General features: G+C 37.6%; 1 protein-coding gene across 3 annotated transcripts in view; it reads left to right on the top strand.

Moving 5' to 3' along the window:
- The window catches only part of LOC145984217 (patched domain-containing protein 3-like), a 235,198-nt gene extending 212,000 nt beyond the window's left edge, over positions 1-23,198 (top strand). For all 3 annotated transcript variants that reach the window (XM_083117775.1, XM_083117774.1, XM_083117776.1), the window contains 2 exons: positions 1,559-1,739; positions 15,648-23,198. In XM_083117775.1, coding sequence (XP_082973901.1) covers positions 1,559-1,739; positions 15,648-15,829 — 363 coding nt within the window. In that variant the 3' untranslated portion in view covers positions 15,830-23,198. The remainder of the gene's footprint in view (positions 1-1,558; positions 1,740-15,647) is intronic.
- Positions 23,199-23,643: the final 445 nt, after the last annotated feature.

Genomic DNA, 23,643 nt, shown 5'->3' on the forward strand with positions numbered 1-23,643 from the left:
GCAGGAGCGGCAATATTGTAGATGTCGTTTTAACAGTCCAAATGTGTAGAAATCCATTGGACTGGCATCAGGGCTTTGGACAGGAATGTCATGAAAGGGAATAACATGGATTCCTGTTTCCTGCTCCATGTCCTGATAAAACCGAAGGGATGATCTAGCAGTGTGGCTGGATGCTTTGTCCATGTGGATCCTCCGCACCTGGCTCTTGTTGGCTCCGTACAAACAAGGGATGTCTGTCCGATAGATTGGGGCCATAATGGATTCCTGGTAGTAGGCAGCATTCACCTTTGTTTTTCTCCACCTTACGTATCTCCAACTTCCCCTCGTAACCTCATCCGGCAACAATCATGATTCCCTGTGGGGAAACTGCACCACATTGAACCTCTGGGCCATGTCACATTGGGGTGGTGGATTCTCCTGGACTGGAATTCGCTGAATTCCACGAAGCACCTCAGGTGACACTTTCACTGGCAACTTAGAACGTGCCCCTTTTGTTGGCGAATGTTTCTACATGAGCACCATTTGTGTTTGCCTGGCCATAATATCTTTAGCTGGTACTTCAATGGTTAAACAATTTTCCAGACACTGTTTCACTATTTGGTTGTATGAAAAATGTGCATGGAAAAGAGCCATGATTTACCCTTCCTAACAACTGTTAATTTTTGGCAGCATTTCACTAGCATGAACTCAATGCTCCGGCAAGTGCAAGCTCAGACACAACACTGGTTTCAAGGTTCTGACACAACTACACACATGGCAGCAGTGTTGTGTGGTCGGATATAGCCTGATCAGCCTTCTGTAGTATGGACAGTCTCTCAGACCATGCTGAATTTATCCTTTACTTTATTCCTTGCATCCCTCTAACTACAAGTGGACCCTTCTCCATGCCTTTCAGTTGAGGTGTTAGCAACATGCTGTCAAGGTCAAATCTTATTGAAAATTCTATTTTTGGTGAGCGGTCCTACAGAAAGAGTAGTTACATGCATTTTTTGTTACATTGTCCTTCAAATGGCTCGTAACTCATTTTCAATTTCATCATAAGATTACATATTACTTTGAACTACCTCTCTTCTGACATGAAAATGTAGAAATTGTAAGAATTTGGAATTTCAAAATAATATAGGAGCCATTGCTGCAATTTTTGACAGATTTTCTTCCTCTTTGCATAAATTACATTACTTTTCTTAAACTAAACAATAATAATTGAAAACTGCTTTACAATATTCTTCTATAACCATGGCGACAGAACTTATACTTAAGGGTTAAAAATAAAATTTGGATGACAAACCACATGGAAGAACCTCACACTCTAAACTTTTATTTTGAACAACACTTTATATATTAGGTTTTTGAATATATGCAGTTCAAATTTAGTACATAAGAAATGATCAAGAAAATTCACTTTCAGATTAACTTGATACTGAATCAACAAGGTAGCTTGTTTTGTCAGTTTTCTTCTGCTTACGTATAACTATAATGAGGGGAAAAAATGTATTCATTCTTTGTATGTTTGTTGCTTCTTGAAGTGTGATCTAAAACTAACACACTGTTATTACAGTTATTTTTCAGTGTGGTGGTATATGGTCTATTCCATGGCCTTTTCTTCTTGCCTGTGATTTTAAGTTGGTTAGGGCCACAGTCTTCAAACACTCCAGGATTGTGGAATGACAAACTTTACACAGTTCCTATGACCAATTGTAATGGATATTTTCAACCATCTGTAGATATGAAAATTAATGGTAAGTCTTAAATTCTAGTTTAGTATTGTTTAAGCAACAATTTTCATCAGTTGACAGGATTATGTTAAAAATATATACAGAGCATTCACTGACATTCGCTACAAGACTCGGTGGCAAGCGGCCCGGTGTCAGCGCTTGTATTTCCTGGTGAACGGGGTTCACGACAGTCGCTAGAGTCTGTAATGATGCGATCATTACTGGATCCTTTTTTTTATGTTATAAATTGTGTATGGCTATGTATTCCTGTACTTTTGGGTTCTTGGCCGTTGGGGAGCGGTAAGTTTCCAGTAACGGTTTAGGTCATTAGCGGGGCCTATAAATAGGAAGGGCAGAGGAGCAGTCGGCCTCAGATGTTTGGCGGAGTACAGAAATGTAAGAGGTATCTTTTTCTCTGAGGGGAGCGGCTGGGCGAGCATTCTTTCCTCACTATGTGAACCGACGGCGGGGATGTTAACTTGCTTTCTTTTAATACACACACTTGCTATTTTCATATCATTCCAATAGTTTATTTCATGTGGGAAACCGGGTACACAACACACATACCTTCAGCCACCTTTTTTGGTACTGAGGGTTATATATTTTTTTTTACTCGTGGAGCCAGTGGCTACGCGAGTCTACACACTCTCTTCGGGAAGGGGGGACAGGGTACACCGAAATGTAATTGTGCGAATAACGGCCAAGAATTAACTTCTGTAAATATAATATGAATAAACCTATATATATCTAAAAGGAAATGGGCGTTAAGTTGTAATTTGAAGAGGTACGTGTCTATTGCCTAAACTAGCATCCACAGAACTTCAGGTACTGCAAGTTTTGAACCTCGGGACAAGGATTCAAAATGTATGGTTGTGTATATTGTGTATGTTGCTGAGAATCGGCTTAAAAACACAAAATATACCGATACATACTGGCGGCTCAGTCAAGGATATTTTTTTGTGAGAAGTACTGAAGGCATATGTTATTGCGAAGTGGAAAGAAAGTAATAGAAGACAAAATGGCAATTCAAATAGACAGGGAGCTCATTGGCAAGTTGCTAGGCAATGCGAACTTGGAGGGAAGGCCTGAGGAAGATATTGTTGGGGAACTTGAGAGACTTTCTCTAAACCGTACGCAAGGAACTTCGGCAAGGACGGGCGAGGAGAAAATGAGCAAAATCTTGGAAAAAAACAACATTAACATTCCGATCTTTAAGGGAAACGTCGGCGATTTAAGTCCACACGATTATTTGTATGAATTACGCAATTATCAGGAAATCATGGAAATTGGGGATACTTTCTCTTAGATAGAATCTTGCCGCTTTCGTTGAAGGAAATCGCTGCAGATTGGTTCAGATTTTCGAGACCTTTCGGCACTTTTAGGGAATTCGAGAAGGCTTTTCTTGAGGAATACTTTAGTGTCGATTATGATTCGGAAATAGCAAGGATAATTCAGAACAATTACCAGTCACCAGACCAGTCTCTTCTTGCATTTATTCGACACACCAGGAAGCTTTTTGCAATGAGGGAGAAACGGGGGACAGAAGACGAGGTCATCCAGCACGTTTTGAAATTTTCCCATCCTAAATTCAGAGCACACTTGTACAACAGAACATTCGCAACAATCAAAGATTTGGAAACCCATTCTATGGACATTCAAAAGAGACTGTATTCAGAAGCCCTGTACTATTGTCCAGAGCTAAGAGATAGCAGTTTACCACTAGCGTCAACTTCAGGGAGTGTCGCAAGGCAATTAGTAGCTGCGGGGGCAACAAACCCTTTCGGCCGCGTGGGAACCGAAGTATCAATGAGTGCCATAAACCCGGGTCTTTTCAACCGCTTGAGCCTTTCCGGGAATTTTGGAACCCCGTCGAGAGCAGAAGAACCGACGAGGAGAAGGGGGTATGATGGTCGGCAGAAGGGCGCCACCTGTGCAGTCTCTGAAGACACCGTTAGACCAGAACAGATAACTCCGGTTCTTGCACACGTAGAAGGAAAGCAAAACAGGGGGAGGAATAGGGAAATACGCAACTGCAGAAATTTCACTTCTGGCGACAAAAAACCGTTAGTCACCTGTAAGGTTCAGGGAAAGGACTTCACGCTATATTTGGATTCTGGTGCGTCTGTGAGCACCGTGTCTGTTGAGATCGCAAGAGAACTGAAAAAACAAGGAAATAAGATTAACAATAAACGTATTAATATTTCTTTGGCAGTAGGCTCTGTACAATCATGTGGGGAAATGTATCTTACTGTACATTTGAATGGGATGAAATTTAAGCATAAATTCGTCGTTCTGCGCAATTGTTTCACGGGATTTATCGCAGGTCGTGGGTTCATAAGGAAGGCCGGCATATCGCTACATTTGAAGCAGGGAGGCTACAGTTTTGAGAACAGTAACGTCATTCATTTATTTTCTGCCGAGAAGAGGGAAGTGGGAAAGAGGCTTCCGTTCTCGCAACAGGGGAGAACGTCGACTGTGGAAGCTGGAGCTGGGCTAACCGCGACGATGACTGCGACGATGGAAAGATATGAAACTGTTACTGAAGCAACCGCGACGATGGGAAATTGCAAACCACACCCCGAAACTGAGGATGTGATTGACCGTGTTGAATGTTCGACTGACACTGTGCAGAAATCAGTTGCAGATTTCAGCGGTTTGTGTACTGCAGATAGTGCGAAGCAAATGAGGAAGCAACAGAGGGAAAATTTGCTTCGGAGCACAAAACTGCCCATGGTTCGTCTCTCTGAAAGTAAAGAAATGGAAGATTCTTCATTGTTGCCATTCTCTGCCACTGAGGGAAATGAAGAATACAATTCTGAGGAGCCACGTAGGCTTCTGGACACAGCCTCCCTCATTTCCGAGCAAATGAAAGACAAGTTTCTTGCTGACGTAGCGAGGGCTACAAGGAATGAGGAGGTGGAAGGAACGAAGAAGTACAAGGAAAAGGTGAAGACCCAGGCCAAATCTTCGTACTTCGACAACGAGGGAATTCTTAGGAGAAATTTGCTTACGGAAAAGTACAAAGAGAAGGGAAAAGGGAAAATATGGGCACCTACTTCTCTACGTTCGCAAATTCTCGTGTCGTTGCATGATAATGCATTCGTTTGTCATCCTGGGAGATTGAAAACGTTAGCGAAGGTTAGGGAACAATACACTTGGATAGGCCTAACTAAAGACGTTATCCAGTATTGTAAGTCGTGCCAGCCATGCTGCGTATTAAAATATAACAGGAATAAGCAAGATTTCATGTCAAGTAAGGAGGAAACGAAATTCAGGACGGAAGACGCCAAGAAGAAAGCTTGTGATAGGAAACGCCGCAAATGCACGTTTCAGGTGGGGAATAAAGCTTGGCTTAAGGAACATCCTATCTCTGGTAAGGCCCGCAGAGTAACCAGTAAATTCTCGGGGAAGTCCTCTGGATCACACGCAATTGTGGAGCAAACTTCGGCAAATACTTTCAAAATGAAACACAGCGGGGACGGAAGAATATTGAGAGCCAACAGTGACCAGTTAAAGCCTTATTCTTCGCCGCCTGACTTTGCAAGGAAAGTAGCCGAACCCAATTCAGCAAAGAGAGCGCACGTAACTTCGGCAGGAGGAGCAAGACGAAGATATATCCCGGATGCGTTACAAGCTGAGAAACAGATTCTAGTCTAATTTCAAAGGGGGATTTTTTGTAAATATTGTACATAGGGACTTATCTATCTTTTCTTTATTCTATCTTTCACTTATTTTCTCTACCTCATACAGTACTCATACAAAAGTGTCGTTCCGCAGTCAATTTCATCGCGAAAGTAACGCAAAGTTAGTGCGTATTCTTTTACCGCGTATTTTCGTCGAGAAGCCGCAGTTCGGTGGTGAGAAAATCCAGTGAATAGCAGTGACATCTCTGGATGTAGAGCCATTTAGACCCATTCATGTGGAACCCGGTCGAAGCGGTGTCTTCCGATCTCGGCCAGAGCGCAGAGCAGTGGCGTTGCCGGGAGTCGAACCAGCAGCCTTGATGACTTGGATGGATTTCCAGGAGACTGTCTCTCATTGGTCCAGGAGGAAGGATGGAAGAGATGCTGAGTGGGTGAGAATCGACGTGGGTTAACCAGCTCCAGTGCTGAGGGAAGATCGCGGATCTCGAAGTACACTTGTGGACAAAATTAGAGTGAACATTGACTGTCAGTGTCGTGTGATCTTCTAATGAAAGTGTGTTTGTAGTGAACAGAAGCTGCGGACAAGTGCTTTGTGTATATTATTATTATTTTTCTAGGTTACAGAACTTTGATTTTTCTCTCTTCAGGAAGGGGGGACTATGTAATGATGCGATCATTACTGGATCCTTTTTTTTATGTTATAAATTGTGTATGGCTATGTATTCCTGTACTTTTGGGTTCTTGGCCGTTGGGGAGCGGTAAGTTTCCAGTAACGGTTTAGGTCATTAGCGGGGCCTATAAATAGGAAGGGCAGAGGAGCAGTCGGCCTCAGATGTTTGGCGGAGTACAGAAATGTAAGAGGTATCTTTTTCTCTGAGGGGAGCGGCTGGGCGAGCATTCTTTCCTCACTATGTGAACCGACGGCGGGGATGTTAACTTGCTTTCTTTTAATACACACACTTGCTATTTTCATATCATTCCAATAGTTTATTTCATGTGGGAAACCGGGTACACAACACACATACCTTCAGCCACCTTTTTTGGTACTGAGGGTTATATATTTTTTTTTACTCGTGGAGCCAGTGGCTACGCGAGTCTACACACTCTCTTCGGGAAGGGGGGACAGGGTACACCGAAATGTAATTGTGCGAATAACGGCCAAGAATTAACTTCTGTAAATATAATATGAATAAACCTATATATATCTAAAAGGAAATGGGCGTTAAGTTGTAATTTGAAGAGGTACGTGTCTATTGCCTAAACTAGCATCCACAGAACTTCAGGTACTGCAAGTTTTGAACCTCGGGACAAGGATTCAAAATGTATGGTTGTGTATATTGTGTATGTTGCTGAGAATCGGCTTAAAAACACAAAATATACCGATACAAGTCTGCTATTAAAATTACAGTTTTCATATTGTGTACTAACCTTGACTACAGAAGGTGTTGAAAATGATGTCCCTCTGCTGCAACACATTCCTGGCATCTCCGAAGGAAATTGGCATTCACACATGCAAGTTCGTCTACTGTAATTCTCCCGATTTCTCGTACAATACTATCTTTTAACTCACGGATTGTGTGCGGATTGTCTTTGTATACTTTATTTTTATTATTATTATTATTATTATTATTATTATTTTTAGATTTAAGAATTTTAGCGGCTCTAAGTGCTGTGGTTTTTTAAACACCCGTTTCTTGTGAGAGGTGGTGGATAGATTTCCGAGGAGACTGTTCTAATATTTGTCCTATCTTATAGAGTTTTTCCTCCGTAAATACACGTGGGTTTTTCTTTCCACTTTTATTGAGAACTGACCCTGTTACTCTAAACTTTTTATGAGGTTTAATATAGTGGTCCTATGTGGAACGGGAACACCAGGAAATTTCGTTGCAAAACGTCATTGCACTTCTCCACAATTCCGCTTTCCAAAGTAACACTCGACAAGATAAATCCTTTGTTGTAATGTAAACACTTGTGGTGCCATATTAAGCCACAATCTTCAACACACGGACACGACACAACACAACTTCTGAGGGAGGATTATACTGGCGTCAGTCTGCAACATCAACAGAAAGGGAAAGAGAGCGAAGGGAGGGAGAGTGAATAAAAACAGACTGTAGCATGCAACTGTCGCGGACCCGTTCACTGGGAAAGACAAGCGCTGATGCCGGGCCGCTTGCTGCAGAGTCTCGTAGCGAATATCAGGGAATGCTCTGTATAATCCAACAAATCAAATAACCCACATATTATGTCTCATAAAGTCCTTAGTTTTGGGTTAAATGTTAGTTCCATCCTTAACCTGATATGCATCTAACTAGTAATTAGGACTAAGGAGTGCAGTCTATGTTCTAATGTTTCTTTCTTAAGATTTTTTATAATATGTCTTCATGGTTGAAGGAAAATGTGTTTATTAATTTATGTGGAAAATATGATCAATCCTCAGAATTGTGCTTTGAGTAATAATTGAAATATTAAAAATAACTGACATTTATCCAGGAGATTTAATTGGTGCAAAGTTTGCATAATTACCAGGATATTTGGACTGCATGGTCAACCAATATAGAATTCATTTGAAAATTTACTGGTATGCCATTATCAGCTGATTAGTTGGTTCCATCCCTAATATATAATGGCACCTGGCATAAGTTATAGTGTTAGCTATGTAATTTTTCAATGGAGTTATTTTTCAGAATTTTACAAAATGCTGAAGAGTGCTTTTCAGAAAAGCGCTGTTTATGTGGCCCGCATTCCAATTGCTGGATGAACATCATGATAATGATATTATGTATGAGAAGTTTTGTTTCCATATTCCAGAATTGGATAGTTTTTCTGAATAATTTCGAAGGCTCACTGCCTTCATTCACTAAACCCTTAAGGGTTTTGGTCTCGGATCTATTTCTAACACGTGTCTTGTTCTGTGTGCTCTATACGTATCTCATGAGGGTCACCAGAAATTTTTGTAGAAGGTTAGGCTATTGATACAACTTCAAGTACTTAAACTGCATTTACAATATCCATCATGAATGTATAATGATGTTCCATCGTACCCATTCTACATTATATGAATTCATTACATGTCTATCTACACATAAGTGTATTGAATGCTCACTGCATCTTCCCATATATACCGTGCGTCCATTTCGATCTGCAGCCGAGAGATCGGGAGAAGTGTGGCGGGCGGCACTGACGGAGATGCCGACATTTGCGGCCTGAAATGCCCGCTTATTTTTATGGACATATGCAGACATTTATATAAATATTGCAAAACGAGCACTAACCTGTGTTATAAGAGTATGGTTTTAATTTTAGTAGCTTAGTGACTGTATGTGCCGATGATTTTGACACGCCCACCTCTTGTGAAACACGGCGTAGAGGTTTGTTTGGAGAACGTTCTAACGCTGCACCAATATCATCAAGTTTTGCTTCGGTTAGAATCCGTCGTTTTTGCTTAGGTGTTTTAAAATTTAACGATACAGTTTCTCGTAATTTAAGGACAAGATATCTAACCGTATCTCTGTGTGGAGTTGAAACGCATGGGAATTTCTGTACAAATTACCTACACACGTCTCTACACGAGTTTGTTTTCACGTAGGTACGTGTCATACATAAAAAATCTTTGTTCTAACATGAATCTTGCGGCTGGCATTCCAATCGTCTCACTGACACGTCACTCATACACACTACAATAACACAAACAAGTAACTGCAAGTAACCAAGAATAACACTCTTGCGCACAGTACGAAATTAACACGCTCTTGGTTTACATTGCTCGCCACTATATTTACAACTCTGTCTTCATCTAGTCGCGAAGGAACAAAAAACTCGAGCTCGGATATTTCGGATTGCGAGGAAGCTCACGAAAACCATTCACTTTTATCGGTTTCATCTGCAATGTAATCCTGATACAGTGTTGCACATTCGAAACCTCCAAACGATTCCCATCGCCACAAAACTCTTTCAAGGATATAAACTTAAGCAGGACGTTACTGATCAAAACCATGATTAAAATGCTTTTTTATCTGTGGCTCTTAACATCGTTTCTATAGCGTATTTATTTGTGTATATAAGAGCAGAACTTGGATGAATTACAGAAGAACTTTTGCGTGTTATAACACAGGTTAGTGATCGTTTTGCAATATTTATATAAATGTCTGCATATGTCTATAAAAATAAGCGGGCATTACAGGCCGCAAATGTCGGCTTCTCCATCAGCGCCGCCCGCCACGCTTCTCCCGATCTCTCGGCTGCAGATCGAAATGGACGCACGGTATATAACATGCATAAATACAAGGCATGTTCATGTCCAGAATTTTGCAATGACATTTATTTGCAATTGAATAGTTGTTTCATTGAAGTGTTTTCCCAGAAAGTGCCTAAGGAGCCAATAATCATTAGGTGCTAAGTCTGGCGAGTAAGGAGAATGTGGGATAACTTCCATTCATAAGTCAACGATGGTCTTGAATAGTTGTAGCGGCAGTACATGAACAGGCATTCTCATTTTGCTAGCATGTGCCTGTTAAAGTAAGTCAAGGCTGTTTTAATCTTATTACTGCTTAAAATGAACAATTCAACTTTTCAGTCATGCCTTTGGTCAGGTAGTCCTAAAAAAATCCTGTCCCAAAAAACAGTCGATGTGACTTTTCCTGCAGTATTTGCTTTCTTAGATCTAAGAGAGGGTGATTGGCAAGTGGGCTTTCACAGAAAGTGAAATTTTCACTTATCGCCTCCCAAGAAACACAGCTAGCCGAAGAGAAACTGTAATTTTACACAAAATCAGAACTTTCTTGAGGGCCTCGCATGAAACTCATGTATCACCTTCATTTACCTACAATTGTGCAAAGTCTACTTGAAAAGCAGTTGCCACCAGTTCCGAAACAATGGTACTTCAACAGCTATACCACAAAAGACAACACTAAGGAAATATTACTTTTGGTGGAATTAAAAATTGAAAAAAGGAACAAAAATTGAAAATTCAATAAAAACTGTATTTTTAAAACTCTGGCTTTCCCCTGTTCATCCCCTACTTGGTGAGGAAAATGGTTTGCCCCTGTAGGACATACAGAGTTTCAGAGAATGAATGGTGGGGTTTTGTGATGCTACTATGAAAGATAAGTTTACATAATATACCTTGAAAGTTGTTTTATTAGTCTGCAGTGAGTGCCAAAGTGAAGGATGCAGGAGTGGTTCACAGGCAGTGCCGTGAGGTGGAAATAAGGAAATAAAAGTGGAACAACTGCATGGTGCACTACCAACTAGGAAGTCACATTGTGAATTGGTGCTTTGTACTGCAATATACCCTGTACACTCGCCTCATCAAGTACTCCGTTACCCTCCCCCTCCCAAACTGAGCCTTGGCTAAACGAAAAACCACAGTTAAGGTCTCAAGACAGCCAACACTGATTGTTGGAGCAACAGGCACAGGTTCTTATCGCACTACTGTAAGGTGCATGTCCTTGAGGCAAACACTCCTGGATATCGAGAGCAAATGAAAAAGCTTTTCTTCTTTTTTCCTTGCATAAGATGACTTTGTAAGTCAATACATTTGCTTTACTTGAGAGCAATACCAATGCCTGCGCCGTGATATGAAATTATCAGGTGTGTGAATGCGTTAGCGTGTAGTGTTGTGTGCGTGTGAGGGGGGTGAGGTAGGGGGAGGGCAGAGAGACATGCACGCGTTCATCAACATTTTTGACCCACACTGCTGACATACGTGGAGGAGTGGTTAGCAGAGCACACTACCTCGCCAAGGACACGGGTTTGATTCCCGGTCGCCTGAGAATGGGTGTTCTTTAGGAGTGTCCCTTCATCAATTTCATCATATCATCACTCATCCTCATCTTCGTGGTTAGCCAATAGTGGCAGAAAAGCGACTAAAACAAACAAAAGCAATCAATCAATCAGTTTAATTCCCACTGACCCATTTCTCATACTTGGCACCAAAAAAGTCTCTACATGAACCCCTCCCGCTAATTCTTAAACATAACTCAGGTCTTTTAATGGCTGTTAATATATTTTTAAAAACAGAAAAAGAAAGCACGAATGATTTCCCGATTACATGCGTTTCATGACGAAAAATTTGTAAAAAGTTTATCAAGCAACTAACATGCAAGCCTCTCCGATGTTGTAGTTGTAATATCGTCACTCGCAAACAGGAGTTGGGTTTCGATATATGGAGGCACATAGTGATTCGGGTCCCACTTGAACCTGTAGGTCCAGCCCCAATTAGTCTTGTCATAAGACGTAGACTTCAACAACATCCAAACAAACTAATTTAGCTGCTGTAATTATTAAAATTAATATGTGGTTAAAATTGCAATTAAGAACATTTTAAAATTTCTTATAAACAAAGTAACGCTAATAATGGAATATAATGCAACTCAACATAAATAACTTATTTTGATTTAATTTCTTTATTTAGCATAAAATAAACTAAATCAACCAGTCAATACCTTGTTATATTTCTAAAAAAAAAAGAAGAAAAAGAGCCTCAAATTTCCAACAGTCCTCCGTGACCGTTCTAAGGTGCTGTGCTTTGGACTCAGACTGCAGGACAGTATGGGTTTGAGTCCGCTGGGTTCTCAGCCAGTGTGTAGGACCGGTGGCAACCCACCATCGTGAAGAAATTGGGGAGCTACGAGTGAGTAGTGTAACATAAAAATCTCCTCTACGGCTGAGGGTTGGACGTGCCGACTCCACGTCACCCAATTACCGGTTGAAGATCTCCACACCTCTAGTTAGGATTATGGGAGGGAGACTGGCAGTCAGGAGATAGACCAAGACCCTTCCATGGCTGTAGAGCCATGGACCACAGGCATGGATTATGTAAAAATTTCCAACATTTTTTTGAATTAGTGTTCCGTTTGATTGGTTTTGAAGATACATTCATATCTGTCCAAGGTTCTAATCTGGGACCTGTGACCTCGTAACCCATTATCCTTACCACTGCAAAGGCCGGTAAAAATTTATTCATATTAATTTCATTAGGCAAAATGACTTCCGTCTATAGAACATCACGTAACTAGTGAGGCACTCTTTAACATGTGCAAAGCGATGCCCAAATTACAAGCAAAGAAGTGTATGTGTGTAGAGGATACATTTTTCTACCCAAGGAAAAGCACTTCGATCACTTACAAACCTGTAAAATACCCCCCCCCCCCCCTTTCCCCCAATTGCAGGATAAAGCCATACATTTTGGTTTAATTGAATTTTCATGTCTCATATGATCTCCGACCAGATGTGAGCCTAACTACAAATTTATTTATTCGATAGCAATTCAAGGGAACACTGGTATTTACACTCCCCTGTCACTTACAACCAAACAGACAAAAAGCCTTGGTAACATGTTTAATATTTCTTGAAATATACATGCGAGATGTGACTAATATTTCGGAATATATTAAATATGACTGTTCCCCACAAAATATTCACCCCCATCTATGACTTGCCAGATACGACTATGTCTTAAATATACTAAGATTTAACTTCACAGATTGCAGTTTCATGAATAGTGGTAATTATTATTTTACCTAGGTCATATTTAAAATTTACAATGACACACAATACTACTATTTCCACTGAACCAGGCTTTTTGAGATGCCTTCTATCTCTCCAAAACTGGCATTTTTCTTATTTAACTTTGCTTCTCTCTGCCACTCTTGCCCAGTTGCAAGAAGGAAAATGAACGATTGTTGGGTGAGATTTGTGAAAGAACACTATGTCCAAGCTGAGACTCGAAACCCGGAACCTTTGACGACGAGATCGTGAAGAGACAACTAAGGCAGCAAAGATTTTTGTTATTTTATACGTCTTTTTTCTATCTCCCATGTTAATCTCGACAAAGAGAAAGGATGAATTGATGAAATGACAATAGCAAAAACATTCATAACTGACCAGGGTTCGAACCTGGGACCTCTGGCTTCCCAACGCATTACGTTGTCCATTTGTTTTCAGATGTCTTGATTTAGCTCTAATTCCCCTACATTAGTTGTAATAAACATATTTTTTGTAACAAGATCAACATGTCAAATGCTGTTTTTTAACTGACACTAACCCATCTAAGAGATTATGTGTGTGAGAGAACGCACACGCACACAAAAACACCAGAGACACAAATTTGTCACTATCATATAGAAATCCTAACTCCCACAGATACACGTAGATTCATTCCTGTGTTGTATTTGTAAAGCCTCGCTTCCTTTCCTAGTATGGTGACATTACAGTGAAATGATCCTGTAATTAACTGTAGATCAGTCGTTATTAGTAGATCTGCACGAAGTTGTTTTCAGGTAAAATTAAACAATGTTTTACTTGATGTATTGTTGTGGCATGCATGAATAAAATTAGAACACATTTACGGGTGGGCACACGCAAAATGAAATTTATTATGTGGAACATATCTGCAACTGCATCACTAATGTATTTGTATTTTTGGATATATAGTCACTTTGCTACCACTTCTGGCTAACGCGACGATCAGGATGGATAATAATTAAATGAAATTGACGAAGGGAACTTCACAAAAAACATCCATGCGCAGGCTGTGAATCAAACCCGGAAACTTTGGTGGCAAGATCGAAAGTCGACTACGTAATGCCTTCGACTGTCGAAAGGAAGTCCATGCTTCTCAGTGAATATCAGCAAATCTAAACACCCCCTCCCCCCCTTCCTCCTGTGGGTTGTGTTGATCGAGTTCATTGAAGGTCTGGTTTGAATCGTGTTCAAGCGATAAGCAGGTGGCCAGTGTGGTGGAAATGAGGCCTCGGACATGTTTTCTTATTAGCCAGAACTGCATTGCGTAGCACGGCATTCAGATTAGAAGCAATAGTTCTTTCTGAGGCCACTGTACAAGATTGACTGGTTTGGTTTATTTTACTTTAGGTTTATTTTTCTGCCACTTTTGGCTAATCATGAAGATGAGGATGAGGGATGATGTGATGAAATTGATGGAGGGGCATTCACAAAGAACATTTGTACCCAGGCTGAGATACCTGTACAAGAGAAAGCTGTTTGGGGCCCATTGGCTGGCAGAAGACAAATCTGTGGTTCTTGTGCAAAGGCATTTTAGACACCAGTATCAGAAGTATCCATTGCATGAGAACAATATCTGTAAATGATTTACACAGTTCCAGGAGTAGTGTGGACAAATGAAAATCATCAAGTAGACTGAGGACATCAGATGAAACAATGGAAATAATCCAATAATCCTGCATTTGGAGTCCAAAAAAATCACTCCCACTCCATAGTCACCAATTGGGCCTTCCTCAATGGACTGTGTATGATGCCATATGGAAGAGGTTAAGATTGCATGTGTAATTTTATATCTATATTGAGGGAAAATGTAAAATCAAAGAACGAAACATCACACACACACACCTACAACTGATCAATATTTACCTATGATATGACATGCAAGTACATACTGTTATCTAGAATTGTCGGCACCAACCAATTAAATTTCTTTTCCACATAACTTGCAGAGATTTTTCATACAAAATTTCAGGTTTTTTGTTTTTCTTCTGACTGAACTTCCTGAGGGGCGGGAATTCAAATTTTCACCTTCTGTGACAGCCTAATCATTCCTCCTAAAAAATAAAACAAACTTCAACTCTCTATGGCAAATACAATGGAAGGTTTGTTTCTGCTCTTTACAACAAATACAATGGAAAGTCAGTTTCTAGTTTCTGCTCTTTACGATAAATACAATGGAAAGTCAGTTTCTGCTCTTTACGATAAATACAATGGAAAGTCAGTTTCTGCTCTTTACGATAAATACAATGGAAAGTCAGTTTCTGCTCTTTACGATAAATACAATGGAAAGTCAGTTTCTGCTCTTTACGATAAATACAATGGAAAGTCAGTTTCTGCTCTTTACGACAAATACAATGGAAAGTCAGTTTCTGCTCTTTACAATAAATACAATGGAAAGTCAGTTTCTGCTCTTTACGATAAATACAATGAAAAGTCAGTTTCTGCTCTTTATGACAAATACAATGGAAAGTCAGTTTCTGCTCTTTACGATAAATACAATGGAAAGTCAGTTTCTGCTCTTTACGACAAATACAATGGAAAGTCAGTTTCTGCTCTTTACGACAAATACAATGGAAAGTCAGTTTCTGCTAAAGGTTAATATTATTTTTTTCTTTTTTAAATATTTTTCTCCTTCTCCTGTTCTACTTGAAAAAATCATCATCCAGCATACGGAATTCAGGCTTTTATTTTTACCTACATGATAGTAGTCTCCTTTGATTTATATCTGCCACATATTTTACAAAATTTATTTCTACCCCTACAGAACCTTGCAATGGCACGTATGGGAATACCAGCTCATCTCCAGACAATGGTGGTAGAGCAGTGGAGGTGTGTAAGGAAGAAGAGTTTGTGGATGTGAACAATCGATGTGATAATAAGTGTAAAAGTGAAAATGGATTGGTTGCAAAACCACTCATGGAAGAAATTAAGCTTAACGTCTCATAGTTACATGTAAAGGTAATGCAAGCTGTGGTGTTAAGATAGTTAAAATTCCTAATGGATGTGATAGTAAAATGTGAACAGCAAGATGTTTACTTATTTCACTTCATTCTGAAGTGAACGGCTCAAATGGCATCCAGTTGTCCTAATTCACCAAATACTTATTTAGTGATGTACTATTATATGGAAAAGTATCATAAACCTGTATTGATATTACTTCAGAGGACTTTGTGTTGATTGTGATAAATCAATGTGTGCAAAAAATTATGCCAGTATGAAATCAAATGGTCAATGTGCGTGAAAAAGAAAATTTGGAATGTAAAATTCCAAAATGATCATTTGATATTAATACGTGTTTTACCATATAACTTGGACTATAGTTGTAAAGGATACAAAGGTATAGGACTGCATTTTGCATGAAAGGCTTGACATTCCAAACAGTTTTGTGATAGTTCGTGAAGAGCGCAGGTTGCATGAAGAATATTGGAATAAATCCAAATTCTTGTGTAATAGTGCACGTGCCAGTTTTCTAGTTGCAAATTTGTGAATCCACATAAGTGAACATATGAAGTGGTGTTTTTTCTCGATTTATGTGATAAAATCTTAGTCATTTAATGATAGTGAGATTCAAATATCGTGACACATATTTAAAAACTTTTTTTTTTCTGTGGTGCCACTTTCTTCTATTTCCTGTTATAATGGGCTTGAAGGGAATTTTATAGCAGTGGATATTTTGTTATATTCTAGTTGCAACTCAGGGCATGGAGTGCTGTTTACAGAATGCTTGTGTGTGTGCATATGTGCATGTTTTAACAACAAAAAAAAAAATAACAAAAATAATGTGAATATAATTATTTGGCATTCCCAAACCACATCATCTGGTTTCGGAACACAATTCCATATCGGATGTGTGATTCTTGCTTGAAGCTACTCTAATATCAGAATGTTGAATAAGCTGTTATCTATTTTATACTCTGATGGTATCAGATGAATTTCATACTATTCAGTGAATGCTAATTCCAGTAAAAATTAATTACAGTTATTAAAAAAGGTCCATGGACTTGTTAAAGTGAGATAGACATATATTTATAACTCCATGCACAATACATTGAAAAGTAGTTAAGATACATCTCTGCATTTTTGTCCAGAGATTCACCATGTCAATTCTAGCAATCAAAAATTTAATATATTTATAGTATTCACTCTGTTATAGATACCTCTTTTTGTTTTGAGGTAGTGAAAAAAATGTGTGTTTTTTACCCCATGCAAATTGCCAAAGCAGTAATTGATTGCATTTTTCTCTCCTGCTTCCTCACACCAAAGTTGCAAAACTTATTCAGGATAAGAAGTATAGAATTTAATATTTTTGACCTGTTTATCATCTTAAAATTTATGACATGATGTTATTGAAAGTACCATTTGAAATTCCTAGACTAAATATTAGGGTAGAAATGTTCGATTTCAGTTATTGTGCATGCTTAATTATAAATATAATGCTGGAACATCATTTAAGACCAAAAAAAACTGGTCCACAGATACTGTAAGATAATTGACATATTAGCATGATTTGGATCGAAACTTGCTAATAATTTGAAAAATTGGTTTAATCACTTTTAAAAATCTAACAAAAAGTAAATTTATTTGCTAGTTCTGTCACCAAATTATTTATAAATATTTGACTAAAATTTCATTTATTTTTAAATTTATTTTGTGGAAATCTAGAAAGTTGTAAGAACCCATAAAAGGAAAATGGTAATGCAGCTTCTATCATTTTTGTTTTGGTTCATCTGGGACCTTGAACACTAACTGTTGTTCATGATGAGAGGAAACAATGTTTAACAGAGAGCATTTGCTGGCACGCTTATTTATGTGTTCTATTTTTTGAAAATCTCTCTTCTGAACTACCAAATAATTTTGCATCAAAGGTAGTGATGTAAACTACAGTAATTGATATATTTTTAAGTAATATGATAATGAAGTTTGAATTGTGTGTTAAGAATCACCCTGAATGATGTATTTGTGTATGAAAAAGTTAATAATCTGTTATTAGAGTAGTTTCAAAATAAAAATAACTCTTCAGTTTACATTTTCTGCAAAGAAATGTACTAGGCATTGGTATATCTACTTACCTACTTTGATAGGGCTGCTAGAATACGCAATTGTGATATCAACATGTAATGCATATATAAATGCGTTCTCTGTTCACTGCAAGAACAAAGCCAGTGTAAAAACATGCATGAGGCTCTTGGAAAATTCTATTGGCTAATTCCGATGTCAGCTGTTGTGCAGAAGTATTGCAAGTGAGAATCTAGTCTGTTTGATAGAGCCATTGTAGTGAAATTGTGTGGTTTTATTTATGAATTGTATAGCTACGGTCAATTGGACAAGTTGAATTAAGAATTAACCAATAGGCAAGCAGAACAAGTAGTTTGCTTTTGTTTACACTGACTTCATTCTTATGATGAATGGAGAATAATATTAGTGCTGAGCTGATACTCTTAGTGATGTCCACAGATACATTGTGTCAATTTAAAAGTATAGAATGTTTATTTGACTATATGTGTATCCCATTGCATATATAAGCATATAAATATTCCATTGAAAATTGTACCATATCAGTCTAAAAAAAACTGTGTTAAAATACAGAGAAACTTTGCACTCACATTTTTTTGTGAAACTGTTTTTAGTTATTCTATTAATTTCGGTGGCCACTGCCACCATCAAGTTGGTACTTGTTGCACTATTGCTTGGTGTGCCTATCTGCCTGTGCCCATGTTGTCTCCCATTCTCCAGGGTTAACTGGTGCAGTAGGGGAATTCATGCATGGTGTGCTTCTCTGCTATGGATGTTCAGTTCAAGTTGGAAGTTCATGATGACGTGTTTCCATGATTTTGGTATCTATGAGTGTGCACACTTTGCGTTTGATGTGTACTTTATTTATGTGTTTTGCAAGTTTGGTAATGTGTTGGGCTTTCTTTGCAAAACACATAAAATACAACAGCCATAAAATTGAAAAAAGGACACATCAAATGCAAGGCGTGCACACTCAAAGAGACAAAAATCAAGGAAACTCATACCATCATACACTTCCAACCTGAGCTGAGCATCCAATGCATGGATTCCCCTACTGCAGCAATTAACACTGCTGAATGGCAGATGACACAGACTAAAACAGTGCACCTAGGAGCAATCAAGGAACAAAAAACAACAGAAGCACACCCAAGCAATAGTGCAACAAGTTCCAACGAGGTTGGTGGCAGTGGCCGCCGAAATTAATAGAATAACAAAAAACAGCTTCGCGGAAAATGTGAGTACTACGTTTCTCTGTAATTATTTACTCCTGCATCTCTCATTTCCCAAAATATCAAAAATACAAACTATTAAGAGATAATCAAAATATTAAAATAGTTGTAGTTTGATTATGATTTTTCTTTTACACATTTTGCTGCCCCTGTGACATATCCAGACTCATTGGTATTAGCTCAGACCTATGTACATGTCCTACATCAGTTTGCGAGGTCCCCACTAGTGTGTGTGTAATTTTGAAATGATTAATAATATACTCAAATGTGGGACATGTTGATATGTGTATACAAATATATCTCTGTGTGTGTGTATGCGTGCACTATTCATTGGCTTTTTTCAAAGCTTGAGTTGGCGATATCAGCTAATTTTTATACAATTCATAGTGTATCAGAGCATGGGATATCAATATGTAGCATGTGTGAATGTAAGGTGTGTTATTCATTCGCTTTTTTCAAAGCTTGAGTTAATTTTGTACACGATAATATTGTAGATATGAGGGAAAAGGAAAAGTCATTCTTGTAGGAACACAAATCTGGTTTCTACCTAATTACATGGTAACTTAAAAGAAATGTAATTAATACCATTTCTGCTCAAGCAGCTTCCATTCTCTATATTCAAAGCATTATAATACGCTACTCAGGGAGAGAAATTATTGCTGCAAACTCTCCATATAAACATTGTACAGAATTTGGAGTGGATTGATGCTAGTTCTTTATAAAGATAAAAAAGGTCTTGTATTGTATAGAAGTTTGCAAGCAGGGTACTTTTAGTAGTTCTATTATATGTATATAAAATATATATATAAAAATTATACCTCTTGAATTACTATAAGAATGATTAAGGAGTATCTCAAGTGAAAAGTGCATGGGTGTGCATCAAGAAGTATGTTAAATGCTTTTTATTCATTAGTTTCCTCTAAACTCAAACATGAAAGGTAATGATTCTGATATTCTCACTATGTGTACATTCATTTTTGCCATTGGTAACTGCCTTGAAGCATAATAACATAATCAGTGCTAGGAAATGGGAAAGGGTGATTGTCTCATGTTCATGCATGGGCAAGCATTGGCCGGCATTATCTACACACGTGCACATTAGTCAGGTGTTGTAATGTTGGAGAAGAGCAGTATTGATGAATGAAATGACAACGCAACGTTTTTCACTTTTGTGCCATTTTATTCATAAAGGGGCTGTGTTTAGAATAGGTGTTGTGTCAAGACATGACAACAATAGTTTTATCAGTATTGCATGATCAATAATCCTTTGTCTATGTTGCTTAGATATTATTTTTTATTTTATAGTATTGTAATAGCTTTATCATCTTAGTGAATTTGTGTATTATATTTTGAAGAGTGAAAAGGTAGTGTAATTTAATATATTAAGATCTGAGAAATGCCAGTACTCTCTTATAAGAAAGTGATTTTATAATCAAAGGACAGTACTGGTATTTTAAAAAGGAAAATGTTATTTTATATGTATTTGTTGTATTTCAGGGAATACCCAAATGAAATAGAATGATTTTTTATTTTGAAGTGTACACTGTAGGTAACACTCTAAACCAATGTATTTTCATTCCTTCCTAAATTGCTCAGCAGGGTAGTGAGAAACCAGGTGCTAATTTATGTTATGATTTGCTATGATGTAAAGTAAACTTAATATATTTCTTTGCAGCTGAATGTCAGGAGGTATGATTATGTCTTTGCAAGTATAACTTTTAACAATCACCAACAGAAAATGTGCTGGCAGATGGAACTCTGTATTGAAATGTTACTACACAAATTCTGTCAAATATTGCACAAGCCTTTCTAATTTTTATTTCATATGTCTTCAATATATTATGCCATACATGTTTACCTCCAAATAATAATTTGGAAACCCCACTAAACCTGTGCATATTATTATCATAATTTAGTAACTTTTACCACCTGAAAGTGATGAGAATAGTTGATTCTTCCGAAATGTCACATTCTGTTGTTTGTGCTGGAGTAAGATCTCTGAAAGTATGATTTAATGGTGCACTCAGTTGGCAATGAAAATTGTTGCTTGTATGGGAAAAGTCCAAATTCCTGATTTTGAAACAATGGAACAGCATTTTACATATGTTACTAGGTACTTATGTTAGACTGCAAAGAAGCAACATGTAGACTTTGTCACTGCAAGTAATACAAACAAAAGTGAATTCGTGTTTCATTTTATGTTCTTAACTTTCCAGCTTGAAATGCTTTGTTTGAAGCTTGCAAATAATCCTCAAATGAACCAATACCTTCCCACCCCATCTTTACAAGTATACTTGCATACTTAATCATGCAAGTCAGTGGAAAGTCAATGCGTTCCAGGGTTTGTTTATTTTATTTTTACATTGCAATCTGTTGCATTACTCTTCATATTTGGCATACATATTTCAATTTCTCTCACACCACTGTGTGGCAGCTAACTTCAGTAACTGATTTGAGATTGCACACTGTTGCAGTGTCATACTAATTGATGATTAGTATTCCCTAAATATTATAACATTTTTACATAAATTCTCTGTAACCACAGTTTCAGGTGCGAACTTTAACTTTTTGTCAGTAGTTAATTGTGTGGTTTTCAAATTGAATATATTACCCAAGGTTGGTTAAGAGGACATGCTATCTTCAAACAGTTTAGTGGCATCAATATCTAATCTGTTGAGTTCTTTATACCTAGTTGTTCAAAATTCCCACTGTAAATTATGACAGTTCATTTGTAAAAAATGCATGTTCTTTGTACAATCATACCAACAATAATTTCCTTTTACCCCCCAAAGTGTGAATGTTTTTAGAACTATCACAAAATCCTACTTTTTTAAAAATAAAAAAAGTCTGTACACTATTTTTTTTTCTTGTTCAATCAATGAGGAGACCTTTCCAAAACTTTCACATCAGATGATCACAAGCAATATGATGTAACCTAAATGAAAACAAAATTTAAATTTGTCTAATGAGTTCTATTTTTCAAATTATACTTCAAACTGTAAGGTAGTAACAACAAAATAAAGGTGGTAAAATATGAAGAAGTTTACAATTCATCTATGATTCAAGTACAGCATCAAATGAAATGTAGTAACAAGTACAAACATAGTATATGGCATCAAAACAGTAACAAGTAATTAATTACTTTCTCGCAGATATCATAAATATTTTTGAACGTGTATTGTGTTTTTCAAGTTAACCACTTTCTAAACCATAACAATTTCTGTACTTTCATTACAGTTGTACTTGTGTGTGTGTTACCAGTGTATTTGTATATTTTATAAAATGCTTGTGTGCATAAGGGCAGCTATTTTAAATTAAGTGCATTCATGATGCCCTTGCTTGGTAAGTAATTTAAAAGTAATTGTAAGCAGGCTAGAATTTGTCACTACGAAATACTATTTTTATTTGAATTGTACACTGATTTGGTTACTTGCTTAACAGCCAAGATGTACAAAATTATACATATAGAAATAATTTGCAATTCAGTACACATTGGTGAAAAATGGTCATCTGTGTTAATTGCACAACTGCCAGTTTCAAATAATTAATATTGGTAACAATTTAATATGAACATATTATTTTCTATAACATTGTATATCTAAAATGTTAACTAAGGTTTTTATGCTTTGAGAGAATGTTTATGCATACAACATACTGAAGAGCAATACAGCCACACAGATATTTGGAAGTATTCTTTAAAGCAAGTTGCATGCAAATTATTAATTGTTAATGAATTGGTTGTTCAGTATGATATGATCTGATAACATACTTTATTTGTGAGAACTAAAAAGTAGTGTATGTTCAAAGTGTTTTGCTTAGTATTTATAAAGTTAAATGTTTTTGCAAAATCAAAAATTTATATCAACTGTCAATATGTAACTTACAATTAAGAGCAATTTTACGTTAATTGGGACCACATGTATACTTTTTTTTATTTACTGTTCAGTTTGTGCAGCTTTAGAAAACAAAGTTGTTTCGATGTGTACAGGTTGAATGTAAAATACTTGCAGACTTTACAAAAAAGTGGCCTGCTGTCCACTATTTAAACAGCAATAAACTCTTACCATTCCTCTTCAGTAATTTTGTTATTTTCATTTTTCCACATTAATTAGTGATTACGTTAAACCATAGTACATTCATGGAAACTTCTGGGTCAGTGGGGTGTTTACAACCCAGAAGTGTCCATGGCTGTACCTTTCAAGGCCAAGGTGTACAAAGTAGTTTTTCATAGAGTACTGTGTGTGGTCAGTGCATGAAAGTTTTGTTTTTAAGACCAGATAAAATAATCCGGACTAAATCTGCAGTTACAGTTTAAAAGAAAGTCTGAACCATCATGCGATGTGCCTCCACCAGGGATTGAACCTGGGGCCCTTTGATTAGAAGGCGACACAATCAGGAAGCAGCAGCATGTCCCGTTGCTGCTCAGTAATAATGCTTATACCTTAGCAGGTCCCCCAATTATTTTTCCTAATAGTACTGGGTCAACATCAAAATTTTGGGGTTCCCACTGTGAACAAA

Source organism: Lepisma saccharinum, chromosome 2, assembly GCF_977018435.1.
Source record: "Lepisma saccharinum chromosome 2, izLepSacc3.1, whole genome shotgun sequence".
Classification (NCBI taxonomy): Eukaryota; Metazoa; Arthropoda; class Insecta; order Zygentoma; family Lepismatidae; genus Lepisma; species Lepisma saccharinum.